At 44.4% G+C, this 13,927-nt stretch overlaps 1 protein-coding gene across 1 annotated transcript in view; it reads right to left on the reverse strand.

Annotated features, from left to right (window-relative positions):
* Nucleotides 1–13,711, reverse strand: part of MAP3K21 (mitogen-activated protein kinase kinase kinase 21) — a 56,023-nt gene extending 42,312 nt beyond the window's left edge. The window contains exon 1 of the mRNA XM_023647429.2: nucleotides 12,561–13,711. Coding sequence (XP_023503197.1) covers nucleotides 12,561–13,392 — 832 coding nt within the window. The 5' untranslated portion in view covers nucleotides 13,393–13,711. The remainder of the gene's footprint in view (nucleotides 1–12,560) is intronic.
* Nucleotides 13,712–13,927: the final 216 nt, after the last annotated feature.

Genomic DNA, 13,927 nt, shown 5'->3' on the forward strand with positions numbered 1-13,927 from the left:
CAAAATCACTTTCATGGACATCAGGAAATTCTTTATCTTTTGCAAGGCTTGAAATTTCACTTTGCAACAGATTCATGTTTTATATGCATCACATCATCAAATGTTTACAATATTAGACAGTCATAAAAGTCAAAGAGTTACTGCAACTGGAGAGAAACAACATGAAGGTTTAAACATGAAGAGATATCTGAACGGGACTTATCATGTGAGTCGCCAATACTAAATAAATATTGGTTGTGTTGTAATGTTTCTCTCCGCAGGTGATCTTGTAACTGTGAGATTAAGAGAGCAAGGACTCCTTGCTCTATTTTTATATCCACTACGTAGATGACAGACCAGGTTTAAGGTGGTCAAATGCCCACGGCTACACAGTTGGTAACTAGCAAAGTCAAAATTCTACCGTTTTCCTCTCTTAATCTCAGTGCTCTGTGTCCTACATAGTGAAGGATGGAGGAAGTCGGGGCGAGACTCACTCGGGGTTGGAACAGCCTCTTATTCTTTCTGTCCATCTATACTGTATGTATTCTCAAGCTCCAGCTTCCTTAGGAAAACCTTCCAAAGCATCCTACAAAATAGCAACTATTTCACCTTCTCAATCATTCATTGTCCATATTTCATACTGTTTTGTCAGTTATCTTTTTACCCTAAATTATGTACAAACTACTTATTCCCAGGAACTGCACTTGATATCTTTCCCTGTATCCCCCAATACCACCTACCATGCTATCTTGTACATCAAATGTCCAATGGAATAGTTTTTATTAATGATAATTAGCACCAATTCTAATAATAAGAATATTGCCTACCACTTACTGAACCTCTTCTATGTGTAGCTGTTTCCACACATTTACTGTCTCATTTGATCCCCTATGAAGTGGGGATTACCATCTCCAGTTTACAGTGTAGAAATGTTATCCAAGATCAGATGCTACACATATAGAGCTGGGTTTCAGATGCCATCTGCATGACTATCCCCTCAGTCTTCTGTGCTACCGATAAAGCTGTCAGTTACAAAAAGAAGGCAAAACAACCAGAAATTTTAATATACAAAATTTATATATATAATTTATAATATAAAATTTAATATATAAATTTAATATATAAAATTTCATTTTATATATTGCTTAAGAGACTAATTTTTGAACTGCCTTCCTTCCATGTCAGCTTAAGGTGTATTATTCCTCAGTCCTTACTCCTCATGAACATCAAGAAAAATAAATATCTAATCCTTTAAGGCCCTTTATACTTAAACCACAAAAACAAAAGAATAGATCAATTAATTAGCTACTTCATAAACTGTATTATGTTTTTGCCCGATCATACTACTAATTTCACTTGTAAACAATGATTATTCTTACTACCAAAAGAGACTCCAAATTAATGACCAAGATGGCCAGCAGTCCTATGAAACTTTGTTTTCTAAGACACTTTTACATACATTATCTCCTCATTCTTACAAACATCCAGAAAGGAAGGCATGAGGAAGTACTGATTAAAACGAATCCCCATCCCCAGGCCCCGAGTAAGGCCTGGCAGCCCTTGAAAAGCAAAGGCCAAAGAAAGGCAGTCTAAAATAAGTGAAAACACAACTAAAAACTAAATATTTAAAATTTATTGCATTTATAAAGCAACGTCATGGCAGAATGTTCCATCAGCGCCTTTGTACTGACGGTTTAGAAGACCTCCCCCGACCCCAAGTGCAAAGTTTGCGCAGGAGCTGAGTGCCTCCTGGTTTTGAACTAACAGTTAAACCAGTTAAAATAACACTCAATGTCAAAAGTTTAGAGTTCCATGAAAGGCCCATTGTTTTGGATTCTATTTCAGAGGTGTTCAGCAGAATTCCTGGAATTCCTTATCTTTTGGGCAAAGTGACCGAAACCAAAAATAGTTGGTGTCCCGACAGGTAACAATGGGGCACCTGGCCAGGTTTCAGCCTAAGGACACGAGGTTGGAGGCCAACTTCCGCTTCCCGCCAGGCACCAGGAAGAGCTATGGTGCACCAGCTCACCACCAGAAATTATTAGGTACAAACCAGGCAAATAAACTTTTTGGCCATAGAAATGGTAAATTCTTGTTAGTAACATAGCGACCAGTGTTTGAGCCCCCTTTTGTGTGACTTCAGTAAAGATTTTTGACCCTTGTTAGCCCCAGTCTTTAACAATCAGCCCTTACAACCTTGTACTTAGTCTACTTATTCAACCATGAGGCGCTTGATTTTTCCACCTCCTTTGAAGTTTCACATTGGTATTTTCAGAATTGTAGCATATAATGTATATATTTTTAAAGCAATTACAATGCCTCCATTCTATTTTCTCAACATTTATGAGACTGCTGTGTCCAAATTCCATTTGAGTCAAATGGGCTAGTTTCAATTAATCTTTAACTAGGAATATATTATCAAAAAAAGTCCTAAGAAAGAAAACAAGTTGAGAAAAGCAACGTGAAAGAACATATTAACAAATGCCACTTCTCTCAGTCAGTAAGGTTACTCCACGAATTTCCACTCTGAAAACAATCAACCATTTACAGGCAATAAATGGTAAGTTTACCAAATAGCACTGAATTTTCTCACATTGCTTTCCATCTATTCTCCCCGCCCTTTCCCACCTGCCCGCCCCTTCCACACACATAGACCACTCACTCACTCACTAGTCTATGGAGTCAAGTCCAGACTTTTATCCTGGCCTTCATGTCCCTTCTCAATCCCATTAAATGATCTTTTCAGCTCTTCTTGTATTCTTCTAAACAAACCCTACATTCCAACAATTCTGTGTACTAAAAGCCACATCTACAAACCACACCACGGCATCTTTCAGTCGACAGACCTCCTTGCACCTGCTGATGGAGCGCCTTCCACCCTCCATAAAAACCACACTCGGCGCTCCACTTGCCACGCTAACGCCAGGGCACGGGCACGGGATTCTCACAGCGGCATTAACTGTGAGACCACTTACAGGTCCCTTAGCCTCTGGAATCTCAATTTCTCCTTCTATTAGAAAGGGGAACAACTTCGTCACTCTCTTCCTGCTCTAATATTATATGAGTTTATAAATCACACCTCCCCTTGGGTGCCTTCCCTCACAGCCTGGGCTAGAAGTCCTTGGCATTTCTACTGAACTTAAGTTTGCCACTCCCATGACACTTAAATACTGCCTTATCTTACTTGTTAGTCTCACCTACCTAATTAAATTATAAGCAACTGGGGGACAGAATTTGCACCTAATTAATCCTATTTAATTATTTATTTTTACTGCACAGAACTAGCATTTTTATATGCTCAGTAAATATTTGTTAAACGACTGAGTAAATAAATACTGTAAGGGGAAGAAGGAATATGAAGAAGAATTATTAGACGCTTTTTCATTTGAAGTCAGCTGCCGATTATAGAAAACCAACTGATCTCTGCCCTCTTAACACAGTATTAGGAAATGAAGACTGTTCTACAAATAATTAGAACAAACAGTTATTTGAATAGTGGCCCATTAGCAGCATTTGACAGTTGATCATTGTTCCTTGAAACACGTCTTCGCTGGCCTCCAGAGCACCACCCCACGCCCTGGTTCTTCCTTTCCTAGCTGCTCCTTTTTCTGGTTCCTCCTTCTCTCCCTGACCTCTAATTACTGAAGACCTCCAGGACTCGGTCCTTAGACCTCGCTGGTCTTTTCTATCAACACGCACTCTCCAGATAACCTCCCTAATCTCAGGGCTTTACATACCACGTATACGCTGATGACTCCCCAGTACTGATCTCCACCCTGCCTACCCTTCAGCCTATTCTCAAAACCAGAGCAGGGTAACCCCATGAAAATGTCAGTCAGATCCCAGGTCTCCGTTCAAAACTCTCCGGTGTCACAGGAGAGCTGAAGGCCTTGCGGGACCTGATGTCCCTTCTCCCTCATGTCCTATTATATTCTTCTTCCCTCCTCTCCCGTCACGCTGGCCTCCGGCTTCAGGGATTTGCAATTTCTGTTCCCTCTGCAACAGTGCTCTTCCTCGCCTCTTCAGATTTTGCTGATAAGCCACCTTTTCTGGAAGGCCTGCTTAGCCACACAATCTAAAACTCCAACTGCTCGCCCGAACACAGTCACCCTCCTTTTCAACTTTAGTTTTCGTTTTTCTACGAAGCATGTTCCAATCTCCAACATACCACATCTTTTATTATTTATTGTTTAATGTCTCTGTTGTCTACTGGAATGTAAAGTCCACAAGGGGAGGACTTTGTGTCTGCTTTGCTCATTACTGAATGCCAACAGTCTAGGAGAGTTCCCGGCACATAGTGTACAATCAATAAATAACTGCTGTCTGAATGAATGAGCTAGCTTACTAAATACAAGAGATGGACTTCTGTAAAGAAAATACAGACGTGGTCAGCTAAAATAGAGCTTCACATTGCTCTTATGCCCAAAACACAAGCCACTGGGGAAACGTTTTCATGGACATATACAATACTTACTTTTAATGAGAAAACTTCTTACATCTCATTGTGTGTGAAAATCTAGTTCTATATTTCTATCACCTTAGTATTTTAAAGTCAAAGTAAGTAGTAAAGCAAGCCGAAGGAGGACTCTTCCTCAATAGTCAACACAAACATACTAATAAACAAAGGAATACATTTGATATTATTTGATTCAGCATTTGCAGAAAACCTGAAATAAAGTCCTTAAAATCATATTAAGCCAGTAACAACTCAAACATCCTATATGCAGTCCAGGTACTGCCCCAAATGGCTTGTCATTTGCTCTTTTTTCAATAGCTTTGAAAATGCACTAGCACTGCGTCCTGGTAGTGAAACAGTTACAGTAGCAATTTAGTACTTCGTGCCTCCTCCTTGACCCTCCACTTATCAACCCAAGTTACAAGCAGACCTGCCAAAGCACGCAGATGGCAGCACTCCTACGGAGAACAAAGCTCAGGACTGTTTCCTCATACTGCTGGCTGGCCTGACTCAAGCAAGTGAGCCAAATTAAAAAGACCCTCACCTCCAACCAAGATGAATAAATACGTGAATACAAGGCACTGTATTTTGCAGAATGAGTAATAATGTTCTTAGGTTATAAAGAGTTGGAGAGAACTTTTAGGGATCAATGAGTTCACACGCATAAAAAGTAGGAAATAATTAAGGCACTCAAAGTGTTTCTAAACAATATCTAAAAATGTGTATAGTCACCAGCTTACATTTAGAACACGTCTTACAGTTTATTAAACACTTTGACATATACTGGGAGTCAGCAAACTATATGCCATGGGCAAAATGTGGCCCAATGCCTATTTTGCAAATAAAGTTTTATTGGAGCACAGACACACTCATTTGTTTATACATTGCCTTCGGATGCTTTCGGCTACAACAGCAGAGTTGAATAGCTGCAACAGGGACCTTATGGCCTGCAAAGCCAAAAATATTTATTATCTGGACCTTTAGAGAAAAAGTGTGCCAACCCCAGGCATACACTGTCTCACTCAATCCCCACACACCCTACTCAGAAAGTCAGATGGTGAGCCCACAGCTGGTGGGCAGCAGTCAAGCTCAAACCTCAGATACCACAATAGCACTATTTGTCCCCTGACATCATAGGGACAAATGCTTAGAGATATTCCTTTCCCCAGAGGCACAAGCCCAGAATGAGCCACCCATACTCTCACCTGGCGCCTTCCATGACCAACCATCCAATGTCATCAGACAGTTAACTGGGGTTGGGATATAGTCTGTGGCCATGGAAGAATTTAGGTATCAATCCAGATAACAATAAGAAGGAAACTTCAAATCTGGATCTTTGAATAGCAAAAACTCATCTGAACCATCCAGGAGCTTTTTAAAAGATACAGTGCTGCAGAAAAAGCTCAGACGGGTTGAGGGGTAGATTTGCATTAAAGCAAGCTAGTAAGACATTAATGATAGAATGCAGGTGGTAAGCATGTAAGTGTTCACTTAAAGTTCCTTCAACTCTGCGTATTTCAAGATTTTCAAAATAAAATGTTAGAAAAAAATCCATTGCTTATTCCCAGGTAAGGCCAACTGAATCAGAATATCCAAAAGTGAGACAGGAAATTTTATTTTTTAAAAGCTCATGGGGAGCTTCTGATGCTATGTTAGGCATGGAACAACTGCTCTAGAGTGCTATTCGTAATCCACAGAACTGATCATCTAGCCTAGGAGTTTTCAAAGTATGGTCCGGGGAACCCTGGGCATCTCTAAGATGGCAACAGATCAAACGAAGAAGCAGATATGCACATCTGTCTGTCTTCCATGAAGTCTGGCATCAGAATGAGCTTCAAAAGTGTAAAGCAATGCCACTCTCCTTGCTAAATTTTGTTTTGGAAAATAAGGGATTTCCCCCCCTCATTAAAAATGCTATGTTAACATATAATGGGTCAATTGTTATTTTTATATTATTAAATATTTTTAAATTTATCATTTTAAATTTCTAATATGGTAAATATCAATAGCTATAACCCACATAAAAGCTCTTTGGGGTCCTTATAACAAACATTTGAGAACTGTTAATCTAGAGAACAAATAAAGAAGATGAAAGCTCACATTCTGGGATTAGAGGCCCTGGATTCAACTCTCTGAGAAGGCACGTGACCTGTCTTCTGTCCCCTAAAATTCTTTCATTGAGCTGTTTCCACCTTTTGGGAGCCCCTCAAGTACCATAGAGGCTGTGGGGACAGTCACACTGACAGCTGGAATTAAAATCATCAGCCTAACATAGTAATTCTGGTCATTATTTTCTAACTCTGGAGAATCAGAGGGAGAAGGTGCCCTAAATTAACTCACTAAATAAACAGTGACGATAAAAACTAGGTACCAGTCATAAATGATAAACAATTTACGTCAAACCAGTGTCTAAGTATTTTATTTTTTATTATTGCCCTACTGATAATCTATGACAGTACAGTCATAAAGCTTCTATTTTTTTCCTTTCTAGATGTTTATCTTTCAGCAGATCAGATCACTTTCCTCCTCCAGCCTTCAATGGCTCACTCTTGCCCTCAGGCAGGCCACACATCTTAGCATGGCATTCAAGGCACTCACTCACTGGCCACATGCTAAACACCTGTTTCCTTCCCACAAAACCCCTTGTCTATCTTTCATTCTAGCTACGCCTCACTACTCACTGTTCCCTTAAAAAGCCCTATGCTTTCATGCCAGTATTTACCCAAGTGCCTTTGGAGGGTTAAAGAAACATTAAACACACTTTCCCTCCAGAAGTCCTGCCCATGTCCAAGAGAAGAATCCAGCAGACAGTATCAGAAATCAAGAAATTCAAGCTCAATGAGGTTATATAACTTGCCCAAGGTCATACAGCTGGTAAATGATGACACCAGTATGCAAACCCAGGTCTGATTTTAAAGCGAATGCTCCTTCGGTAACTGCACTATTCTAGAAAAGTTCAGCACGTACACTTCAGTGCGAGAAAGCAGGGCTACAGACGACCTTCTGAAACAGGCGGAGGGGGTCTTCTCCCCTCTCCTCCTCCCTTACCATGCTTTGATATACTTGACAACGACCACAAAAACCAGCCCATGTGTACAGTGAAGAGCCAGTTTGCATAATCCAGAACTAAACAACTGCGCCTCACAACTATAAGAAATGAGTAGTGGCCTATTTATTTTTTAATATGCAAGTAGGATAGGGGAAGATGTGGTGACCCTTTGTGATTGCTGTTCTTCTAAAAATACATCCTTTAGCTGATTCTGTTTCAGAAGCAGACCAGCCCTCTGCCACCACTGGGATCTCAGGACTCACCTGTGTGTTCCCCTTGAACAAGAAGGGGTCACAGCACGAAGCTGCGTGTCTGGAGTAAAAGGACAGACCAGAGAAGGAAGAAGACTCACTTTTTTAACTGATAAGAGCATAATGAACAGCTCCTCCGAATCATTCTCCTAAGCTTTTTAAGCACCTTATTTGGAGTTTTGCTATAATTTTCTCAAATAGATCCTTTATTTACCTTGTACTAATGAAAAAGCTAAAAAAACTTTAGATTCCTTTTGTAGTTTTTTTTTTAGTTAGAGCTCCAAATTGCATTTCACAATACATATAACTATGTCTATTTATAGATTGTAGATGTCACTATAGATAATAACAGAGATAATTATTATTCCCAGACGGCTGAGAAAAAAAATCAGGATAAAAAGATGCTTAGTCATTGAAATAAAAGTATAAAAGTAGACAGCTACCAAAATTTAGAGCTCAGTTTCTCATGGAACATTTATTTTCCACTTTAAAAAAATGGCAGAATGTAGGGGCCGGCCTGGTGGTGTAGCGGTTAAGTTCGCACACTCTGCTTTGGTGGCAGGGGTTCACGGGTTCAGATCCCAGGCATGGACCCACATACCACTCATCAAGCCATGCTGTGGCGGCATCCCACATACAAAACAGAGGAAGACTGGGGCCAGCCCAGTGGCAGAGCAGTTAAGTTCACACGTTCTGCTTTGGTGGCCCGGGGTTCACCAGTTTGGATCCCAGGTGCAGACCTACCCATCGCTTGTCAAGCCATGCTGTGGCAGGTGTCCCACATATAGGGGAAGATGGGCATGGATGTTAGCTCAGGGCCAGTCTTCCTCAGCAAAAGCAGGAGGATTGGCAGCAGATGTTAGCTCAGGGCTAATCTTCCTCAAAAAAAAAAAAATAGAGGAAGACTGGCACAGATCTTAGCTCAGGGACAATCTTCCTCACCAAAAAAAAGGCAGAACACAGTAGCAATATTAAAAAAAAAAGGAATCATAAATTATGCCACACAATCTTCTTTCAATCCTGAACTATGCCAGAAGAAACAAAACACTTAGACTAAATTCTAATAATCCAAACCATCCTCAGCAATTCACATATCGTACTATTTTATCTTCATTCCTCCCTGGTTAACTTCCCTGAAAACCACTTCCACTGCTACCACCCTTGGCCAAGCCACTGCCTTCACTGGCCTGGACAACCTCGACGGCCTTCACTTGCGGCAACTATTAGTCCATCCTCCAGGGCAGCCGGAATAATCTTGTAAACACAGAAATCTGACCACACGGCTCCTCTGCACAGTATGCTCCAAGGCTCCAGGTGGACGGCACTCAGCGAGGAACCTCCACGTGGTCGCAGCCTGCAAGGCCCACCTCACCCACCTCTACCTCACTCTCTACTCTCCTTCTCAACCTTCCAGCCTTCTTCCCACTCCTCCAATGAGCGAGGCTCATTTCTGCCTCATCTTCCCTTTCGTGGATCTTTGCTTGACTCCTGCCTCCTCCTCGTCCACGTCTCTGTTTGTTACTTCCTCAGAGCAGCTTCCCTGACCATCCCGTCCAAACAGTTGCACGCTCATCCTCCACCCTGTTACTCTCTACTCCTCACCATGCTTTATTTTCTTGATAGCATTTACTAATATTTGCCATTGCATGACTGCCACCTCTCTCTCCTACTAGCCTAAACCCTACACCAGTGAGGATATTGTCACCTGGTTTGCCACTGTGTCCCTGGGGCCCAGAAGTGACTGGCACAGGGTGGGCACTCAAAATGTGTTGAATAAATGATGTCCAGCTCACGACGATTTTTCTTTCTTCTCTGAATGTATGTAAAACTCGCTGTTTTCACAATAACCCAGTTTCCTTGTATGGCTCTTTAGTTGTTGCATGTAGATAGATTTGGCACAATGTTTTCTCCTTTCTTTGCATCCTGGGAGTGAGAGGGACTCGCTTATTTTAAGAATGTAAATGATGCTTAAAACTTTTTAATTTGGCTCAACTTCAATCTTTGTTAGAAAGGGACAAAGTTGTTTGTACCATCACAACATATCAGCTACTATTTCAACATGTACATTGTCTTAAACTATGAAAAAAGCTATCAAGACCCATCTGAAAAGAGGAAAGAAAACCTTTCAAGAGCAATATCTTCCTTTGACAAATCTAAACATTTGTTTTAAACAATAATTTCTACTAACCTGGCTTCAAGCAGTCTTATACTGGTTCTTTGTTACATGAGTAGACTACAGAATGAAACTAAAATTCAATATTGATTTTTAAAACCTTGTTTACATTATCATTAACTCACTAGCCCATTAGCAAATAACCAATAAAGTCAAACAAAACATACTGTAATAGAGTATCTACTGTATTCAAAAGTCTGAACAAGAAGTTATGGCTTCATTTATCATAAGAGAATTCCAAGGTATCTGCATTTATGTTTTGAATAAACCACACCAGAGAGCCAGGAGAAAGCAATGTGCTAAATGCTGTGATTTGCACATTTTAGGCCCTTTCAAAATGTTCATGTTACGGTAATTAAATAACTATGATAATGGTAATATTGTAACAAATATTTGGCTAGGCTAGTGACCTAGCCAATTAAGTTTTTGTTAAAGTGTAACAATTTAAAGCAAAGGCAACCTTGCCTGACAATTATAGGAATTAAAATGCTCCAGGAAGTTGGGCAATTTATTCCGAGGGTGAAAAGTCTTTCAAAAACTAAGTTGCAGCATATAATTACCTTCAAATTACATAATATCTACTATCTACAAAGTAGTCTACAGTTCCACTGTAGACGTTTTTCTGGTATCAGTAAAAATTATTTAACCACAGTTATTATTCCAAGGTCATGCTATTTCTTTTTCCTATTTAATAGTATTAGTTCTTTACATTGTTAATTTATATTAAAAATTTTACAACTGGAACACGGATTAATTTCCCCTTCTATGCTTTTACAATCACTAGCAAACAAGCTCTACCCTGTCATCAGCTCACAGGGATGGCAATCATTATTACAATCCAACAAAACAGACTAAGCATACTGCGAAAATAATAGTTACAGGCATTTAACTTTTTGGTCTAAGGACCAATCCAGCCCAAACCATTTGCCTGTGTTGGTGATCTGATGTCCTGCAACAGAACGAGTTTGTCAGATGCCAAGTTCCAAGCAGAGCACAGACCTGCTCCAACTGACAAGAGGCAGAGCGAGCAATGATGCTATTGCTGTCCTTAAAACGCCTGGTTCTGCCGAAAACTCCCGGCAGACACAGGCCTGCAGGATGTCACTGGGGAGAGAGCTTATGGGGCGCACGGACAGGACACACAGGGCTTGTTCTATGGCAGGAGGCTAAACATTTCTTTCAATAAAAGCATATTTTAGGAAATAAACACTAAATGGTAGTAAAGACTGTGTCAGATTTGAAGCATTTACAAAAATATGTACTTTGAAAATTGCGCTATGTCTTTACCATAACAGTCCAAAAGTAAATAATTCTGGAGTCCTTCATGTGGCCTCTGTCAAAAGCCTAAGAATACACACTACCACCACCACTTTTCTATGCCATATTTTCTTACAATTTGCTCCTGTCACTTAAGCAGTTGCAATCTAAATTATAAGACACGAGGATTAGCAGGAGTCAAAAAATAAAGTCTAAAAGAAAAGTATTCAGTTCTTAAATGTGGTTACCAACACTCAAATTACTTATAATTCCCATAAGGAAACTGCTACATTAGTCATTTTCAAGTAAATTTCAGTGCTGAAGGATTCTGAATAGAAAAAAAATCTACACAAACATACAACCAATGTATCATTTCGTCTTGTCACTCTTCTTTCTGCAGACTTGGAGAAGGACAATGCTTGCGTCTGAGTTAGCTCCTGTCCTAGCAGGTTTTACAAGGTTGAAAGACATGCAGCCATGGTAGGCCAATGCCAGTTCTGGCTGCATCTTTTAATCTTTCATATTTCATCTCATTCTAAGAATATGAAGCGATCTTCAATGTTGAAGAACCAACTTCAAACAGCAATTCGATTAGCTCTTTGAAGATAACAGGTGAAATTTCATAGGATTTGAGTTTAGTTCATTTCTCAGTTGTTTACTGACATCTGGAAAGTCCACCCTGATTTATAAACAAAGTAAATGATATAAGCCAGGTCCTCAGGATTCCAAATACCTGTGCAAGGACAATGAACCTGCTCTTAATCAACCCAAATGTGCATAATGGCGAGAACTAGTGTTTCCCGTCTGGAGACTATTCCCCAACATTCAAACCACTGAACCAATAATAAAATCAGATCTCATGTGCAGAGACATCTGAATGAAAAGTCTTCGGGAACGTCAAAGGACACGAAGCCATGTTTAAAGCAGGAAACAAGCGACCTCAACACACCACTTTTAAGTGTGAAGGAAACAGGGAGTTCGACGAAGGCCACTTGGGGGGAAGAAGGGTCACGCACTCCTCATAATCTGAGGAACGCCTTGGTTTGCAAAGTTCTACCCAAATGAACCACTTACTGTACCTAAAGGTCAACAGCACCGTGAGGTTTCCAGAAGATTCAGATATTTCACAAGCGCTTAGTCTGCAAGCAAGTTTTTTTAAAAGGCACCCCAAAGCAACCAATCAAGGTAAGTGTCACCTGCCCCAAAGCAAGTAACCAAGGTCTAGCTAGATCTCTGGGCCCTGAAGACCTGTGCATGAGGCTGTGGCACCAGGAGGCTGACCCCCGCCTCCTTCCACCTGGCAGTATGCCCGGTGGAGGCCGCCCAGGGCTGGCACGGAGGTGGGCTGCGCGGGGCACAGCGGCGTCCCTCTCCTCCCGCCCCCCGTCCACTTACTGTTGCTGGACTTGAGGTCCCGGTGCAGGATGGGCACGACGGCCTCCTCGTGCAGGTAGAGCATGCCCCGCGCGATCTGCACGGCCCAGTTGACCAGCACGTGCGGAGGGATGCGGCGCGCGCGGCGCGGCCCGGGCGCGCGCGGGTCCGGAGCGGCATTGGCGGCGGCCAGCGCGCGGTTGAGCGCTCCGCCGCGGGCGAACTCGAGCACCAGGCAGAGGTGCGGCTGCCGCAGGCACACGCCGCGCAGCTCGATGATGTTGGGGTGCCGCAGCATGGCGAAGAGCCTCGCCTCCCGCCGCACGCTCTCGGCCGCCGCCGCCGCGTCCTGCTCCGGGTCCCGGCGCGCCGCCTTCACGGCCACCTCCTGGCCCTGCCAGGTGGCGCGGTACACCTGCCCGAAGCCGCCGGCGCCGATGAGCTCCTTGAGCTCCAGCCGCTCGAAGTCGACGTGCACGGGCGAGCCGGGCCGGGGCGGCTGAGGCGCGGCGGGCAGCGGCGCGGGGCGGGAGGCCGGGCGGCACGGCGCCACGTAGTTGGCGGGGAAGATGCCGAGGCGCCGCTGCACCTGGCCGGCCCACCAGCCCTCGTCGCCCGACACGGCGGCGTCCTGCGACAGCACCTCCACCAGCTGGCCGCGTCGCAGGCTCAGCTCGTCCTCGCCGCGCGCCTCGTAGTCGTACAGCGCGGCCCACAGCCCCGCTCCCGCCGAGGCCGAGGCGGAGGCCGAGCAGCCGGAGGAGGCGGACGACGAGGACGCGGAGCCGGCGGGGCCGCCCCGGGCCGGGGACACCGGCCTGTCAGCCGCGCCCTCGGCGCCCGGCCACGCCATGGGGGCGGCCGGGAGGGCGAGCGCGGAGCGGCGGGTTCAACCTCCGGGGAGGCCGGGGGCGCGCATCGTCCAGCGGGGTCGCCGCCCGCGCCCAGGAAGGCAGGGAGGAGGAGTCGCGGCTCGGGGTTGGCGGGCGTTCGCGGGCCGACTACGCTGGGGCCCGACCTAAGCCTCCGTTCCTCCTCGGACGCCTCTGCTGCTGCAGCGGTCCCCGCGACCGCGGGCGCTGTCGCACCATGGTGGCGCGCTGGGCCTGCGGACGGCCTGCAGCACGTTCGGCCTAGCCACAGCCTGAGCCCGCCCCCGCCCCTCCCCGCCCCTCCAGGACCCACCCACCACGGCGGCCCGCCACGCCCCCTCCGAGGCCGGCCCAGCCGCCCCGCCCCTCCAGGACCCGCCCACCACAGTGGCCCGCCACGCCCCTCCTCTCCTGGACCCGCCCACCACATTGGCCCGTCACGCCCCTCCCCTGCTGGGCCCGCCCACCACAGTGGCCCACCACGCCCCCTCTGGGCCGGGTCCGCCCGCCCCGCTC

Source organism: Equus caballus, chromosome 1 (genome assembly GCF_041296265.1).
Source record: "Equus caballus isolate H_3958 breed thoroughbred chromosome 1, TB-T2T, whole genome shotgun sequence".
Classification (NCBI taxonomy): domain Eukaryota; kingdom Metazoa; phylum Chordata; class Mammalia; order Perissodactyla; family Equidae; genus Equus; species Equus caballus.